Source organism: Camellia sinensis, chromosome 14, assembly GCF_055761805.1.
Source record: "Camellia sinensis isolate YWXY chromosome 14, ASM5576180v1, whole genome shotgun sequence".
Classification (NCBI taxonomy): Eukaryota; Viridiplantae; Streptophyta; class Magnoliopsida; order Ericales; family Theaceae; genus Camellia; species Camellia sinensis.
The window spans coordinates 43263645-43282928 of NC_138974.1; the positions used below are offsets into that span (position 1 = coordinate 43263645).

The following is a 19284-nucleotide window of genomic DNA, read 5'->3' on the forward strand; positions in this document are numbered from 1 at the left end:
GTGCAAGAATATGGAAGAAAATGAAAAGAATGTCTAATTTCTATTATAAATCCCTAATCAAATAAATTTGTCACTTTCCTCTTTTATTTTCCTTTCTTTTAATAAGTTTATTTATTATAATCAAATTTAAAATCTAAAAACAACCTAACTATTAGTCTCTCACACACCTACACATGGAATAAAAATTAATCCTCCATTTGGCATATACCATCTAACAAATAAATTAATAAATAATAATAAAAAAAAAAAAGCAAAGCAAAGTCTGGCAGCTCACCATCTACTGGAAATTAACTGTTTTCTATGATTCCTGCATTTTTTGTTTGTTTATTATTTTGATAAGCTGAAAAGGGAAACTAAAAAGAGAAGAAAAGAGGACATAAAAGCCATCTCCATGTGCCCATTTCAACCACTACATTTTCACAGAGAGAACCTACTAGTACCTGCAGGCTGAAAAACAAAATGCAGCCTTTTTCCTGAAATTGTACCATAAGCTCTTTTATCATTTCTTTTCAGAACTCAAAATATATATATATATATATATATATTTAAAGAAGAAGAGGAAAAACCCCTCTTATAACTGTGATTCACTCCAAAATAAGAGAGAAGACACCATATTTAATTAAGAACAAGAGATTACAGTAATGTGGATTTATCACAATACCCACAAAACAGTATCCAATATGAAAAGCAAAGCCAACATGTTATCCTATTTTTACCTGTTCATTGGAAAGCCCAATATGCAGATATTCATTCAGATCGTAGAACCAAATGTACCAAAACAGAACAATAAAAGCAAGAAAGAAAATAGACACTGGATATCATGACAGAAAACCTCTGTTCACTTTCAATCACACAAAATGGGGCCAAATTCCCCATTTTCATTATTTACACAATACAGTCTGTTATTATTATAAAAATGAAAAGAAAAAAAATAGAGGTCTGTTTGAATGGAATATAAAAGGTTCATAATCCAGATATCCCTTTGCTTTTGCTAATAAGATCCTGGCTACCCCTATAAAAGAAGCCCTTCGAAACAAGAAAAAAGGAATGCATCAACTCAGGTCGAAAATCTCTCTCGAAAAATGAATTAATACATCTATCCTCTTTTTCACTCCAAATAACAAATTATGATCAAAATATTAACAATTTCAAGCGTATTGCACCACATTATTGCCTACTTAACCTAACTAGTATAGCACACCTGATCTGATCCCGATTATAGGATTGTTCATCTCTGAAGGCCACTCCTTGAACAAAAAATCAATGACAGGAGCTGACCAGTGGTTATTACTAAAATTAGCCACCATCTTATAACTATATATGTCCTACCATATTAAATTATCCTAATGATATGTTAACTTTGGTGTATATTTAATAATTTATTTATTCTTTTGAGGCTGTGGGTGTGGGGAGACTGTGTATGCCTACTTGCCTTGTGCAGGCACTCGTGTGTGTGAGAGAGAGGTTTTTCTATGACCCCAAAATGAACGCATGTATCTCAGCCCAGCTAGATACAGTGTAAAGAATGCCAGATGGTCCCTTCCAATTTGAAGAGCAGTCCTTAATCAGTTCTCTTTGCTTCTTCACCAAACCAGAAAACAATGGGACAAAAGATATACCAAACTGATCTCCCAGCCTCCGTAGATTGGAACTTGAACCAATCACAATGCCAACATCTGCTTTGAGCAGGCAAAGTAAGTCACCCACTGAACCTCCAATGTAAATCGTCAAGTGCTCTCCAATCTTGTGGCCCTTTATGATGTCATTGAAGGCTTGAAGCTTTTCTTTTGGAGACTCGACCTTCTTAATGATTTCACCGGTGGTAATGAATTCTTCATAAGCCAACTCATTTGAATGTACATTCCGAACATTTAGATCCCCTGCTCAACAGAACAAGAAGGGAAACTCTTATCATCCCTCCAAAAAGAACAATCAAAACCATGACAGTTTATAATGTAACAAAAGATACAAGGCACTGAAAAGATATGTTCTTCTTTGCCACTCGTATTTTTGGATAATCAGGAATTTAGCTACCAAAAAGTGGACCTCTATTGTCATGTTTGATTAGTGGGTGAAGATAAATTATCACCATGGAAAATTAAATCAATTAAGCATTCCAACTGTCTAAAAATTATGAGAGCAATATCTCACAAGTACAAGGACAGCAAACATGTATCATACTAGAAAAATGCATGATAACACACATATGCTCCAGAAACCATACTTGATGAAAAAGCAGACCGAATGAGATCACCACACCAAGAGTACGAGAGCACATGAACATCTATCTTCAGATTTTCACATTTTACAATCTCTTGGACGAACCCTTCGCAACCATCTTGTAGAGTGAGGTGTTCACCAGCCCATTTTATGTCCTGTAGATTTAAACCCTTCAGTACACCAGACTTGATCACTCTTGAATTAGCCCTTTTTTCAAAATCAGATAGTTGCTCAAGTGCTCTACACAGACCTTCATAATTGAACTCCTCCACTGCAAAACACATACCGTTGGAGTCACAGATATATATACATATATGAGAATTCTCATCTCCATGACATTTATAGTTCTTAACATACCATCTACAGAGGGATACATCAATCAAGAAAATCTACTCATTATACCTTTGTTACCGGCCATGATGCTTCCTACACATTGTTCATACTCTTCAGCATACTGGCTGGAAATAACTCCCCATGTGGTCCTCAGATCATCTGATGACATTTGAGCGAATTGGGTCTCACATCTATTCAGATCAGCCTTTGATGCTGTTCTGATTGCAATCTCTGCCAGAAGGGCAGAGGAATCAATAGTAGTGCAAGTCATGTCAAAATCACAAAAAATGCTAAGATTGCATTCTGCTGGGTCAAGAGGCTGAGAAAAAGGAACTACAGTTTGCTGGAGAATTGGTTGAGCAGAGAAGAACTTCACTTCAAGTTTCATAGCTTGATGATAGAGCTTTTCTATGACTATGAGCTCTTCGCCAGTCAAAGAAACGCTTAACTTATCAAGTAAGTCTTCAATCTGCAGTGCCGTTTCCTGAATTCAGAACCACAATAAGTGAGTACTGAACAGAAATATACAAATCAAAGATTCTTTTTCTCAGCAACTGTATTAAGTATCCTTGTTTGATCAGCAAAGACTTCAAACAGGAGACCAGGGAAAATAATCTGACGAACCTCAAAATTTTGGGAGGAAAGGGTGTCAATCCACTTCTTGTAGATTTGATTGCTTTGATCAAGTTCTTGAAGATCCAGGATCTCCTTACTTATAAAAGCATAAAGTCTCATGCAAGGTCCCATAGCAGCAAGTGTATAAGCAGCTAGTTTTGTCTTCTCAAAAGGAGTAGCAATTTTACTTTGAAACTTTTCTCCTTCAACTTTACCCGAAGCTGTCGCCAACAAGAAATCTGTATATTTGATTGTTGCATTATCGGAAATGCTCTCACTTGGAAGTTCAAAGCCCCATTCCTGTATTAGAATGTGTATTCAAATTGATCACGATTCACGAAGAACTTAAAATGAGAGAGGACTGTAAATAGCTATATTCAAATGAAATTCAATTTTTATCTTATTGTAATAGTTGTTGGCACGCTGATAAATAAGCCACTACATGAACCACAGTTAACAGGTTAAGCGAGAGAGAGAAGGTAGGAAGGGGCGCCAAAAAAAAAAATTACTCATCACACAAACATAGGCATGCATTTGTATACACACAAATGCTCTAAAACCTACATCACTGATACAGGCCCGCAGTTTCAGTAAAGGGATTCACTGGTTAACATCCAGTAATTATAGCAGTATACAGGATATACATCAACATAGGACTTGATTCAAAACAACATTAAAAACTTCAGGTGAGGGGCAGAAGAAAAAAAACTAAAAAAAATTATGTTAGAGACATCAGATATCAGGCACAAACAACCTTGCATAAATACTTAGACATCGATTTTTAGTGCACTCACCCTGAGATCAACTAAAAGACAAGGAAATTTCAAATCTAAAAACTTAACTGCAAAATTTGCAAATTGGGATGACTTAAGTTTCCAATTATGTATTCTTTCTCCATTTACATCAACTGTGTGTTTCACAGAATCCAAACATGTTGAGACTATGAAATAAATTATTGAATTCCCTCCTAGGAATGTTCGTATCAGCATCTCCACATTAAATAATCACTGTTATCATCCATCCTTACTCTGTCCGAAGCTAGCACCCAACGAAGCATTGTAATTTACTATGTTTATAGAAAAAGAAAAGGAATAAAACAATGATAATGATGATGAGGAATATTAACAACTATGATCATGATGATTAATTATGGTCCTCACTTCTTGCCCAAAAGGTAGGATAGTTTATAAAAAAAAATGAAATAAAATACCACGTGACACTAAATCTCCGCCGATCTCTTTGTTTTATTCACTATTTTGAATCTAATTCATCAATGTGACCAAATCTAATTTATCAATTTGACAAGCAAAGAGGAAGTCTTTTCCCAATCCATAGATAAACGCAAGGTTAAGAGCGATGTTCTGAGTTTGATTTTTTGACAGGTCAGATGAATTTTTTTTTTTTTCCCCAATCTGAAGCAATTGTCAGTCGCAGTAGTGAAAAAAAAAAAAAAAAAAAAAAAAAAAAAAAAAAAAAAAAAAAAACTAGTCATAATAAGTCATGGCATAAATATGAAATAGAGAAATCAAAACCCAGATACCAAAAACATCTGAGGAAGAAAAAGCAAGGAATTGGGAGGTTACCCGGACGAGATCATCATGGGTATTGAGCTTTTTCAATACACGTTTCCTCAACTTGCGGATTATTGCCTTGTGTTCGTCATCATCTGCGCAGTCTTCTGCCAAATCATACCTGAAAAATCCAAATTATTAACATCAATAAAACAACGCCCTATACATAAAATTTGTAGAGAGAGAGAGAGAGAGGTTAAGTTACGCTTGGACAAAAGCTCTGTAGAAGTAAACATCTTGAGAGATACAATGGAGAAAAGATTGAGGATCCAAAACACCAGAGGCCAAACAGACGACAAAAGGAGTGTAAAGGGCGAAAATAGAATCGTCCCTAAATTTGACCCACAACCTCCTCGCTATTCCCCCTCCTTCTTCCTCTCCAATCTCCGGCAGTCCCATCTTCTCCCTCCCTCCCTCCCTCCGATAACAACAACAATCTCACTTCGATTTCACCAAAATTCGCACAAAACAGAACCAAAGAAATAAATAAATTCGATCGATCGATCGATCGATCGAGAGAAGAGTTGGTGATTGGATTGGATTGTTTGTTAGTGTTTGAATTATAGATAGTCCAATTTCGCGAGACGGCAGAGGCAGAGGCAGAGGCAGAGGCAGTCAACAAAACTGAGATGGAAGAGTCGTGAAAGTGAGTTTTTGAGACGCCGGTTGAATTGGTGAGGAAAGAGACAACGGTTGGTTGGTGGGAGGGCACACATGTAGTCCGCGTTTGGTCAACAATTCCCCCCACCCTACTCCATTATTTATTTATTATTATTATTATTATTATACTACCGTATAGGAAACTATATCGAATATTTTTGTACTTTCCTTCCTTTCTTAACACAAAAATGTAACCAACAAAATGGCATTTCGATTTGGGGTGGCACGTCACAGTCAAATGAACAAATTTCTCAACCAATTTTAATGATTTGAATTATTTATATTTGTAAATATATTAAATAAAATATATGTATAAAAAATTAAATTAATTAAATACGATTAATCTTTTCATCTAGTTATATTTGTATTTATTTTAATATTTTAAATTATAGTTGTCATTTGAATATAAATGTGAGTAGATAAAAGAATTAATGATATTTAATTAATTTAATTTTTTACAAATATATTCTATTCGATATATTCTAAAATGTGAACGGATTAGATTATTGAAATAAATTTCAAAATATATCTATTTATCCAGTGGCGGAGCCAAAAAATTAAATTAGAATGGGCACTTATTAATTACAATAATTTTTACAAAAATATTTCACGCAAATTTTTACGATTGATTTCAAGAAACATCAAAAAAAAAAATTGGTGTTTGGTTTCAGTTTTTTGAAAATTGAGTTTTTTATTTTTCATACTTTTTTATTTTTAGTGAATATTTTTTGAATTTTAAGTAATTTTTTTACTTTTTTAGATACACATTACTTAGATGTATCTAAATAGTAAAATATTTGTAAAAAAATTAATAAGTACACAAAAATACAAAAAAATATACTGAATTTTTTTTTTTTGGTATTTTTTGGTGTTTAATGTATTTTTTAAATATTTTTTTCATAAATATTATACTTTTTAATTGTATTTATGTTAGGTGTGTCTAAAAATTAAAAAAAAAATTGCTTAAAAATATTTTAAAAATTCATTCAAAACATTAAAATACGAAAACTAAAAAAGTAAATTTTCTGAAACTGTTTTCTGAAAACTAGAAACAAACAAGTTGAATATTATTTGTAACTACTATATCATGGGCAATAAAAAAAAATATGATATAAGCCTTAAAATAAATTATATAATGATGGATTATTTTTTGAAAAAAAATTGATTAAAAATTCAGTATAATGATAATACCACAGCATCATTGGTATGTGATATCACCTAATAATAATAAATAAACGCATAAACAGTGAACCTCACTTGTCAAATGTAACTAACAATCTAATAAATATCATATCCTTATAGTGAGATTACTTATACTTGCATATCACTAATAATGACATCACCGTTACATTTAAAAAATTTCATAACTAATATGATTTATTTATAATAGTCTCTTCATTTTCAATCAAAATAATTATTATTATTTTTATAATTTTTAAAATATTATTAACATTTAACTCTAATAATATTTTTATAATTTTTTATTTAAAATATTTTTTTATGTTTACAAAAAAAAAAAAAAATTTCAAAATCCAGGGCACGTGACCCCCTGGTCACATGCTCCCTCCGCTACTGCATTTATCTGTACAACAGCGGTTGCTATACCCCATGCCAAATCCTTTGTTTTCAATTTTTTTTTTTTTTTTTTTTTTACCTTATTAAGAATATTAATGTTTAAGTTTTATTTTAGACTTGATTATAAATTTTAAAAGAAAAAGAATCAATGGCATTGTGGTAAGGCCTTGGGGTTTAAGCCCCAAGGTCACAAGTTCAATTTTTCCTTTGGGCCAATCTCCTGGGCGAAACACTGTTGGTTAGGAGGTTGGACCTCAAGGATGCCTAATCAGCTACTTGGTGTGGGTTTAATACTCCCCCGCTGTGCGAGTCCTGACTTAATCGAAGCTTACCTTGGGAGGTCGGGACAAGCTTCCAGATTATAGTCTCTTACTCGGAACGGACAACAGGACACCCTAGTGATCTCTTCATGGGGCGCTGCCTTGGACCTGCGGGAGGATGGGAGGATTTCCCTGTAACAAAAAAATAAATAAATAAATAAATAAAAATGACCAATTGTAAATGAAATAAAAAGTACAATTTAGTTACAAAATCTTCTAATTTTCTCTCTAAAAATCGCTGTCCAGAAATAGTTATAAAATATGATAATGTGTCGTCTCTACTTTATTAATTGAACTGTACGAAATTGTTTGAGCACCTTAGACACACCCCTTATCTAATTTTGATCATTTAAGTTATTAATTGGGAGCTTTTTTTGATAAATTCATTTTTTAAGAGTTTTATTATATTCAATTCATATTCTTTTTGACTATTCTATTAAGTCCTATTTGAGATAAGAAGACCAAAATACCATTTTCATCTATTTATGTTCCATTTAGTTCATATTATTTTCTTATGTTTCAATAAGTTCTATGGGTGACATAATTACCAAAATACCCCTAATGTGAATGTTCACACTATCAATGTGAATGTTCATATCGTCAATGTGTAAGAGCCCGGCCCATGTTGATCCTCGTGGGTGCCCGAAAAAATTCGAGTCGGACCGGGACGGGCCCGGCCCATTGACAATGTGAATATTCGCATTGACATGCTAACATTCACATCAATAGAAGTGTAAAATTGGCCCGTGTCCCGTGGAGGCGCGAAACCCGCCCGCGGCCCATGGACGGGCCGAGGCAGGCCCGGCCCGGCCCGTTGACAATATGAATATTCACATTGACATGTTAACATTCACATTGATAAAAGTATAAAATTGGCCCGCGGCCCATGGGCGGCCAAACACCTGCCCGCGACCCGGGACGGGCCCGTTGACAATATGAATATTCACATTGACATGTTAACATTCACATTGATAGAAGTGTCCTAGCCTAGGGTCTCAGACTAGGCTCAAGCCTGGGCCCAAACGAGTTTTTCCCGGGCCGGCCCACGGGCCAAAAAATTAAGCCTAGGCCCTAGCCCTGGCATAAGGGTATTTGGACTTTAGACTGGTCGATAAATCGAGTCTCGGGTCGGGCCTGTGGGCCTAGTCTCGAGCTTAGGTCAGGCTTGGGTGTCACGACCCAAACCCGTCCCTATGGGTTTAGCACCGTAACCGGCCAGTAATTCGAGATTACCGAAGGCCTGCTTAACAGTAATACAGTAAAACAGAGTACAGGGATATGGCGGAAGCCAAAACAGTAAATAAACAATATCTAATGAGCTGTGACAGTCTGTATGCAAAAGACTTTTTCATACATATATGCAGTCAGTGACAAAACAGTATGTACATATATACAATCATTCAGTTCAGGGACCTAATCCCTACTAAACAGTACGGTAACAGTCTATACAGTCTACAAAACAGTTACAGACAGACGAGGGAAAATTAAAACACCACATAGCCTTAGCTGGACAGGCTCGGAACCTCGCAGTGAGGCACATAGGTTGGCTTGACAAAACTGGAGTTAACCCCGACGCTTCTAACCGCGGTCTAGTGCCTGTACACCTACATATATATATGAGCAGTGAGCTAAAGCCCAATGAATAACATAATGTGTAAAGAGGTTAAGAATGAATGTCCTTACAGTAATGAAAACAGTTCATTAAATCAGTATTTCAGTCGTTCAGTCAATACAGTCATATGTGGTACATCCATTAGCATAACAGTACAGTAAATAGTAGGTCTTGAAAGACCGAACAGTCAATGATGGCCATCAATCAGTAAACAGTAGTGGTTCTTGAAAAAATCTAGAAATCCCCTAGATGTTGATTTGTGATTATGTATCAATTTTAAGCAGAATATAACAATCCCAATCAAACAATCAAGACAAAGAGACACAACGATTTAACGTGGAAAAAACCACAATTGGACACCTCCAACTGTGATAAAAAAACCACGGGCAACAGCCACAAAACAATCCACTAAGAAGATTTAAAGGAATTACACAGGTATACTCTCAATTACCTAGCGAATCCACAACGCCTAATTGAACCAACCTCTATGTGCCTCTTCCAACCCCATCTTCACCACGGAATTGTCTTTCTGATGAGCCACTCCGGATTCCACCAAAGCTTCAGGCTCGAATTCTTCAGAATCCACAACTGAAGAATAACTCTCTCTTTTGTGTATAACAAACAAATCTTTGATGTACTCTTTTTAAATCATGAGTTGAAGACTCAAAAAAAACATAAAAAAAAACAAACAAAATATCCCCAGATATAAACCTTAAGAACCAAAAAGAAGATCTGGAGGACTTCAATCAATGTCCCTTAGTTTTGGGAGAAAACCAAGTATTTATAGAGAACCAAAAGTAATCCTAGATTGGGAAGAAAACAAACTCCTTGAGAAATCCGGAGTCTGAGGCTCGCTCGAGCGAAGATTTGCTGGCTCGAGCGAGGAGTGTATTTTTCATGATTTCTACTAGTGCCTTGGCTCGAGCGACGGATCCTTGGCTCGAGCGAGGAATACACTCTTTCAGGTTTTTGTATGGACGCAATCCTTGGCTCGAGTGAGAACTCCTTAGCTCGAGCGAGAATTCCTTGGCTCGAGCGAACATGGGCGGATTGGATTCGCATCTAATAAACTCATAGCCTCACTGAAATAAAAAAGAGCGAATAAAATTACAACTCAAAGGAGTTTTGTCAAACGGGATTGCCAAGAAAAAAAACCTAACAGTTCTAACAAGGGAACCGACAGAGATCTCTGTAACAGTAACAGTCAGTAACAGTAGTTACTAAGGATGCCACAATACAGTTCAGAATAGAGGACATGCATTCATTCTATTAACAGTATCAATTCAGAAACAGTACAGTTCAATTGTTCAGAAGATAATCATTTTTGAACATATCTTTACACAGTTGTTACTCACAGAATTCTGGGCTACAGTAAAGCTAGAGCGCGTCTCCATTTACCAACCCTACACAGTTTACAGATTGAACATACACTAAGCTACATAGTTGGGAAAGATAAAAACTTAATCCCTAATTTGCCTCGGCGTGGTTCTACATCTATATCCTTATTAAGATGCCTTAAATTAGGCCTATGTCACGACCCAAACCCGGCCCTATGGGTTTAGCACCGTAACCGGCCAGTAATCCGAGATTACCGAAGGCCTGCTTAACAGTAATGCAGTAAAACAGAGTACAGGGCCTGGCGGAAGCCAATACAGTAATTAAACAATGCCCAATGAGCTGTGACAGTCTGTATGCCAAAAAGATTTTTCATGCATTCATACATATACAAACAGTACGGAACAGTATGTACAATATTGACATCCATTTAAACTGGGGACTCAACCCTACATAACCGTACAGAAAACATTCCGTCTGTACAAACAGTACGGTCTATACAAAACAGTGAAACAGTACAGAATGGGGAATTGTAAAAGACCCCTAAGCCTTAACAGGTAGGCTCGGAACCTCGCAGTGAGGCACATAGGCTGGCTTGACAAAACTGGAGTCTAACCCGCGCTCCTAGCTCCGGTCTGGTGCCTGTACACCTACATATATATATGAGCAGTGAGCTAAAGCCCAGTGAATAACATAAAGCGTAAAGGGGTTTAGAATGAATGTCCTTACAGTAATGAAAACAGTTCAATTCAATCAGTATTTCAGTTGTTCAGTACAGTAAACAGTCATATGTGGTACATCCATTAGTATAACAGTAACAGTAGGTCTTAAAAGACCGAACAGTAATGATGGCCATCAGTCAGTAAACAGTAGTGGCTCTACGAGGGAACCGACAGAGATCTCTGTAACAGTAACAGTAACAGTAAACCGTAGGTACTAAGGATGCCACAGTACAGTTCAGAAATAAAGGACATACATTCATTCAGTAATACCAGTTCAGTAAACAGTTCAGTTCAGTTGTTCAGGAAATAATCATTTGTGAACATATCTTTACACAATCGTTACTCACAGAGTTCTGGGCTACAGTATGCTAGAGCGTGTCCCCCAGTCGCCAACCCTACACAGTTAACAGATTGAACACACACTAAGCTACACAGTTGGGGAATATCATAACTTAATCCCTAATTTGCCTTGGTGTGTTCTACAACGATATCCTCATCTAATGTCTTAAACTAGGCCTAAGAATGCCTAGGATGGGATGAGGATGCAAAAATACACTTAGAAAACATTTTGCAAACTTTGCTGAAAATAGGGGCTTCGCTCGAGCGAGACTTTCTACGCTCGAGCGTAAGTCCAAAATCAAAGGCTTCGCTCGAGCGAGGAATCCTTCGCTCGAGCGGTCTGCAAAACAGTAAAAGTACTGGATGCTGAAATTTTACGCGCGATGGTCGCTCGATGGTCGCTCGAGCGGAGCCCTGGACAAAGGTTCTCGCTCGAGCGGGGAATCCTTCGCTCGAGCGAGGAAGCCAAATCTGGAATTTCCAGATCTGCCTCCCAAGCTCAAACCAAGCATTCTACCACTCCAAACTCGACCTCTTGGGCCCAAATTCTGGAAAACATCATTAAATTCAATGTATAACAAGTTTCAAAGCTCAATTTATGAATTCAAGCCCCAAAGGTGAGTCAATTAAAACCACATTCAAACTCATTTTCAAGAACAACATTCAAACATGTCATGCATGAGTTCTTAAACCAAATTAAATCTCCAAAGCTTGTTCAAATGGACTCATTTCTTCAAGAACATGATGAATTCATAGGGTATGACCAAAAGATGGACATGCATGTAACCTTTTGCCATGAAAACAACTCAAATATCTACATTACAAACATGCATGCATGAAATAAGTTCCAAATCAACACAATGAACCAATTCTAGACTTGAATCACTAGAGGCTCAAGAATCTAACATGAATGAGCTCAAACACAACAAAGAGGGGTTGAATTCCTTACCTAGAGCTTTAGTTACAAGGCGAGGAAGTTAAATTTGCAACCTATGTTCCAATTCCTTCAATTTCCAAGCAATTCACAAGGTAGAATTCAATTTCTCTCCCTCTCCCTCTCTTGGTTGGTTAAGCACAAGAAAATGGCTGAGAAAATGTGTTTTGATTCAAGTATAAGGCTCAAGTGTGTGTATATGAGATAGTGGCAAAATAGTAAATATGGCAAACTCTTTAATTGGCTTATTTTAATCTAATTTAATCATACCTAATCAGTTTTCAGATAAATATACCATAAAATCACATTAATTATGAGGGTCACAGAACATCAATCGGTTTCTAATTCGGCCGCCGATAAGGCCTTCAATTAGCAGTTTAAACATATAAACATGAACAGATAATCAGACAATCAAACAGATAGAATGCAATTACTAACATATACTCAGTCAATTCAGTTTTAATTTCAGTCAGTCAGTTCAGTATTTCATTCAGTTCGATTATCAGTCAGTTATCAGTCATTATTAGTTTCGTTTAGCAGTAATCGGTGATTATCGGTAATCAATCAGTCCTTAATCAGTAAACAGTATGAGGGTTGTTACAGCCTAAGAATGCCTAAGATGAAATGAGGATGCAAATATGCACTTTAAAAGTATTTTCAAAATTTTCAGAAAATAGGGGTCCCGTTCGAGCGTAGGTTAATCTGCTCGAGCAGACATGCAGACAAAGGTTTCCGCTCGAGCGCAGACTCAACCGCTCGAGCGTACTGCAAAATAGTCAAAAGTGCTAGATAAGTGAAATCACGCTCAATTGGGCGCTCGACATTCGCTCGAGCATAAGACACAAGGTCCCGCTCAAGCGTAAATTACCCCGCTCAAGCTGACTTAAAAACAGAACAAAATGCCGGGAGCATAATTTCCACGCTCGAGCGCCAGTCACCCTGCTCGAGCGTGAGTTCAAAATCTGGAATTCCCAGATTCGAACCTCAAGCTCAAAATGAAGTTTCAAACACCAAATTCGGTCCTCTTGGGCTCACTTTCTGAAAAACACTTCAAAACTCATAGTTTAACAGGATTCAAAGCTCAATTTGTAAAATCAAAGCCCAAAGGTGTTCAAACAAACCCAATTTCAAATCAATTTTCATGACAATAATTCAAATGAACATGCATGAGTTTTAAATCAATTCAAAGCTTCAATAGATGCTCTAATGAGCCAAATCTTTCAAAAACATGATGGTTTCATGAACCTTAGCTAGAACTTGTACATGCATGCAACAATTATCTATGAAATCAACTTAAAACCCAACAATACCAACATGCATGCATGGAATGAGCTCCAATTCAACATTATTAGACTAAGACATGACTTAGCTCTCTAGAGGCTCAAGAACCATGCAAGAACAATCTTAAATACATCAATGAAAATGTGAAATCCTTACCTAAGTCTGAATTATAAGGTGTAGGAGCTCAAATTCACAATTATCTTCTAAAATCTCCAAGTCTACAAGCAATTATCAAGGAGGAACTCACTTCCTCTCACTCTAACTCTCTTGGTCGGCGAGAACAAGGGAAATGAGCTGAGCAAATGTTTGATCTAGGTGTAATGAGGCTCAAAGGTGGTCTTAGATAGTGGCCGCTCACAATGGCAAAATAGTAATTAAGTCAACAATGCAATTTAACCTATTTTAATCTAATTTAATCATACCAATTCAATTTTCAGATAAATACACCATAAAATCACATAAATTATGATGATCATGAAACACTAATCGATCTCCGGTTCGGCCGCCGATAAGGCCTTCAATTAACAGTTTAAACATAAAAACTGAACGAATAATTAAACAGTCAAACAGATAAACATTCAATTAAGCAGATACAGTCAATCGATTCAGTTTCAGATTTCAGTTAGTCAGTTTAGTATTTCAATCAGGTCAATTACCAGTCATAATCAGTCTCAGTTTAGCAGTAATCAGTAATCGATCAGTGATCAGTGATGAGGGTTGTTACATTAGGCGGGCCTGGCCATTTTTTTTTTTATTCTTTTTAATTTTTTCTACCAAAATTTTATTATTTTCCACAAATAAAGACATTGCGCCTCGGGCGGGCTGGGCCTCGGACCGAGCCTTGAATGGGCCTTAAGCGGGCCGATGGGCCGGGCCGCGCTTCAAAGTGATGACCTAGGTCCTAACCTATGGTTTCGGACATGCTCGGGTCCGGATCGAAACGAGCCTACCCCGGGCCGTGGACGGGCTTCAGGCAGCCCATGGGTCGTGGGCCAATTCTACATTCCTATCAATGTGCATGTTAACATGTCAATGTGAATATTCACATTGTCAACGGGCCGGGCCGAGCCTACCCCGGGTCGCGGGCAAGCTTCGGGCAGCGGGTAAATTTTACACTCCTATCAATGTTACTGTTAACATGTCAATGTGAATATTCACATTGTCACGGGTCGGGCCAAGCCTGCATCGGGTTGCGGTCGGGCTTCGGGCCGCCCATGGGTTGCGGGTCAATTTTACACTCTTATCAATATGAATGTTAACATGTTAATGTAAATATTCATATTGTCAACAGGCCGGGTCGGGCCGGCCCTGGGCCGCTGGCCAATTTTATACTTTTATCAATGTGAATGTTAACATATCAATGTGAATATTTACATTGTCAACAGGCCGGACCGGGCCTGCTCCGGGCCGTGGGCGGGTTTCGGGCAACCACGAGGCGCGGGCTAATTTTATACTCCTATCAATGAGAATGTTAACATGTCAATGTGAATATTCATATTGTCAACAGGCCGGGCCGGGCCCGCCCTAGGCCGCGGGCGGGCTTTTGACCGCCAATAGGCCACGGGACAATTTTGTATTCTTATCAATGTGAATGTTAACATGTCAATGTGAAAATTCACATTGTCAACGGGTCGGACCGAGCCCGCCTCGGGCCGTTCATGGGCCGCGGGCGGGTTTCGCGCCGCCACAGGACACGGGCCAATTTTACACTCCTATTAATGTGAATGTTAACATATCAATGTGAATATTCACATTGTCAATGGGCGGGGCCCGCCCGGGCCCGCAAGCGGGTTTCGGGCCGCCCACGGGCCAATTTTATATTCCTACCAATATAAATTTTAAAATATAAATGTTCACATCATAAAATTTCTAACCGTTCAAAAAATATTTATAAGGGTATCAAAATTAAATATAAAGGTATAAGTGTCCAAGAAAATAGTGTAAATTAAGAAAAGGATTTTATGAAATAAAACTATACATACATGAGATTAAATAGGTTAAAAAATTCTTTCATAGACTTCTTGAGTTAAAACACTTCTAAATGGGATTTATTAATAAAAATCATTTGTTAATTTTTTAAATCACTTGGTGTAAGTCATAAATTAAAAAAAAAATTAAATCGATCCTAACTATATAATTTTATCATATTTTTTCTGAAAATATAAATAATAAGAATGATTTCAAAAATCTAACGTATAATTTTTTTAAAAATAAACGTAATAATTATATAACTATAAATATTAGATAGTTTGAAACGAGACTCATAATAAGGAATTGTTTGGGATAACTTAAATAAGTGTATTTTTTGTTCCTTTTATGAAAAGATGTTTAAAAAAATAAATAAATGGTGTAATGAAAAAAAAATAAAAAGATAAAAAGATAAATTATTTTAAACTTTCCAAATTTAACCTAAATTTCGTAAACTCAAATGTCACTGTCCAATCTAATTAATGAACCGAAGACCTATTCCCAAAAAATATACGTACACCTCTTTCTAAAAATACACACCATCTTGACTCTCATTTATATATTTATTTATCGTTACAATATTAATCTTTAAAATTCCCAACTCATGTAGTGGTAAAGTCAAAAGTTTTATGATATCTTTTTCAAAGCCGGCTCATAACTTGACAGTCACTTCCGAAGGAGGATTCTAGCTGTGTTATTGTGGCGTACACTATTTTAGTTTATTTTTTTATCTTTTTTATTTTTTTTAAATCATATTAATCAATATTTTCTTTTTATTTTTTTATATATTTTTTTATAAAAAATTAAAAAATACATTTATATAGAACATCGAAGCCATATCTAAGTTTCGTAATATTGGGCCCAATCATCTCATTTTCTTTCGGCTCTGGGCCCTATCGTGGGCCTCCCTCCAATGATCCTCTCTGTTTGCTTTTAGATCAATGTCTATATGTCATATACTAGAAACGTCCGATCCACGGGTTAAATAAATAATTAAAAATAATTTTAAAATTAAATAATAATATAAAATTTATTTAAAATGTATAAAAAAAATAATTTAAAATGAATTAAATTTTAACCATTTTATTAGAATATATATATTACAATTATTATGTCATTAATTGTATATTTTAAGTTTGCAATAAGAAATAGATGTCATAAAATAAAATAATTGGAAAAGACGAAAAAAATAGAATAAATTACAAAATATATATATATATATATGTTAACGGTAAAATAAAAATAAATTTCATTTTATAAATTTTTTAATTTTAGTTTATCTTGTATTTGAGTTTGTCATAAAACTTAAACATACCTTTTAGATATAAAACAATATACACATATATATATTGATAAAATCATTAAAATCAGTCAAAAGTCTAACCAACGTACACAAAAATTAATTAATTAAAACTTTTAAATTTTATTTTATTTTAAAATTTAAAGTATTTTCAATTGAAACATGCATAACACTACAATATTAAATGAGAGTATATGTGTTTTTTATTGATAAATCCCATTTAGAAGTGTTTTAACCTAAGAAGTCCATGAAGGAATTTTTTAACTCATTTAGTTTCATGTATGTATAGTTTTATTCCATAAAGTCTTTTTTCTTGATTTACTCTATTTTCATGGACACTTATACCCTTATATTTAATTTTGATACCCTTATAAATATTTTTTGAACGGTTAGCAATTTTATGATGTAAACATTCATATTTTAAAATTCACATTGATAGGAATGTAAAATTGGCTCGTGAGCGGCCCGAAACCCACCTACGAGCCGGGGCGGGCCCGACCCGTTGACAATGTAAATATTCACATTGACATATTAACATTCACATTAATAAGAGTGTAAAATTGGCCCGCGTCCCGTTGCGGCGCGAAACCCGCTGGCGGCCCATGGGCGGCTTAGGGCGGGGCTGGTTCGGCCCGTTGACAATGTGAATATTCACATTGACATGTTAACATTCACATTGATAAGAGTACAAAATTGACCCGCGGCCCGGGGCGGGCCCGACCCGGCCCGTGGACAATGTGAATATTCACATTGACATGTTAACATTCACATTGATAGGAGTGTAAAATTAGTCCACACCCTGTGGCTGACCGAAACCTGTCCACGGCCCGTGGGCGGCCCGAGGCGGGTGTAGACACCCCATTTTTGATCGACCTTAAGACTCAGACGTCACCGATTGAGCGCTTGGTGATGTTGCATATCGCGCTCATTCAGAAGTCTCAGAGTCTCGGCTGTGAACCCTGCCTCCAGACTTCCGAACCCTCTTTTGTGCTTTGCCTCGGTTTGCGAACCAGGCTCGGTTTTCCCTGTTTCTTTTCCTGAGGGGAGGGAGAGGTCCCGTAGACCATCTCTCAGTGGCCGTGGGCTACATTTTGTGGCCGCAGGCCATTTTGCCCATTTCGGAGCCCGGTTTCCGATTTTTCGGGACCGTTGGCAGTATGCCTCGGTTCGGGACCGCTTAACCATCTCCGTTTGCTCTAAATTTTGGCATACATCTTATTTACTCCCTTTCAAGGGACACTGGGGTCGGAGAAACCCACTTCGTGGCCGAATGCCACTTTCGGTGCTTAACAGCCCGTTTTCGGGACCCCAAACTGCGTGTTTTGGCCCCCGAGCATTCGTTTTGCATCGGTTTTCGTTCATTTTTGGCAGGTGCCTCTGTTTCATCACCAAGAAGGTCACTGGAGGGTGGGAGGCCAGCAATTATCTTGGCAACCAGTTATATTCCATTTTCGCCCTCCGACACCCGTTTTCCGCACTTCCGAGCCAATGTTGAACACCTTGGGGCCACTTTCTTCAATCCCAAACCACATATTTGTGTTGTACACACATGGGAGGATCCTAATATTATATGGCCGGCCAGAAACTCCAATTGAACCTTTTGAACCCCTCCTAAAAATGGCTTGTTCTCTCTCCTGTTTTAGAGTTTCCAAATTCGAACCACAGGGTTGTGATGAGGGGACCTGGGAGGCCACCTTTTTGTGGTGGCCGGCCACTGAAGCAACTTGACCCTTTTGACCCCTAGCCGGCCGGCTAGGGGAGGTGGCCGACCGACCACCTGCAAGTCCAAAAGGTGGCCGGCCATAATCCTCTCAATTCACACTTTACAGCTGTATAGCTGTTTCCTCCAGAAAATATCTGTATCCGGGGGATATTTTGTGGGGGAAAGCCTTGGTCTTTTTCCCCCACCCTTTCCTTCCATGCTCCCCCTCCTTTTGGCCCTTATAACCAGCTGCAAGCATTGGTTTTGGAGGTTAGAAAAATTGGTCTTCAAGCATTGATACACAAATCCTCCTCCATCTCTCTCATTTCCTTGAAAACCTCCAAGTCCAACACCACCATTTCTTCTACACCACCAACCCCCACCCTTCCATCCTCCATTCCAGAAGTTTGAAGGTGTTCTCCAAGGCCTAAGGAGCCACAAACTCAAGCCAAGAGGCAACCAAAGTCAAGCCTTCAAGGGTAAGTAGTATTTTTCCCTTTTTGAGCTTATTTTGGTATCTTTTCTTCGCCATATATGCTTATTGTTTTGAGCTCCGGCCCTAACTGAAAGTGGCCTTATTTTGAGCTCTTTTTCACTTTTTCTTAAGGGCTCAACCCTGTTTGAGCCCTCCATATTGCACTTGCTTCAATATCCCTCCTTGGTCCTCTTTTATTGCATGTCTTGGCAGCCCATTATGCTTCCATTTTCGGGCGTTTTACAGAGCTAGAAAAAGTCTTATTTTGACCTTATTAACATGTTTCATTAAGGGTCTTTGGCTGTTTGATGAATATTTTGTA

General features: G+C 37.1%; 1 protein-coding gene across 1 annotated transcript; it reads right to left on the reverse strand.

Moving 5' to 3' along the window:
* Nucleotides 1-821: 821 nt before the first annotated feature.
* Nucleotides 822-5485, reverse strand: LOC114312501 (bifunctional TH2 protein, mitochondrial). The gene is made up of 6 exons (XM_028258742.2): nt 4945-5485; nt 4752-4860; nt 3178-3468; nt 2623-3037; nt 2225-2491; nt 822-1880 (listed from the first exon to the last, which is right to left on the reverse strand). Exons 1-6 carry the CDS (start codon nt 5136-5138, stop codon nt 1471-1473), a joined length of 1686 nt encoding a protein of 561 aa, XP_028114543.2. The 5' UTR covers nt 5139-5485; the 3' UTR covers nt 822-1470.
* Nucleotides 5486-19284: the final 13799 nt, after the last annotated feature.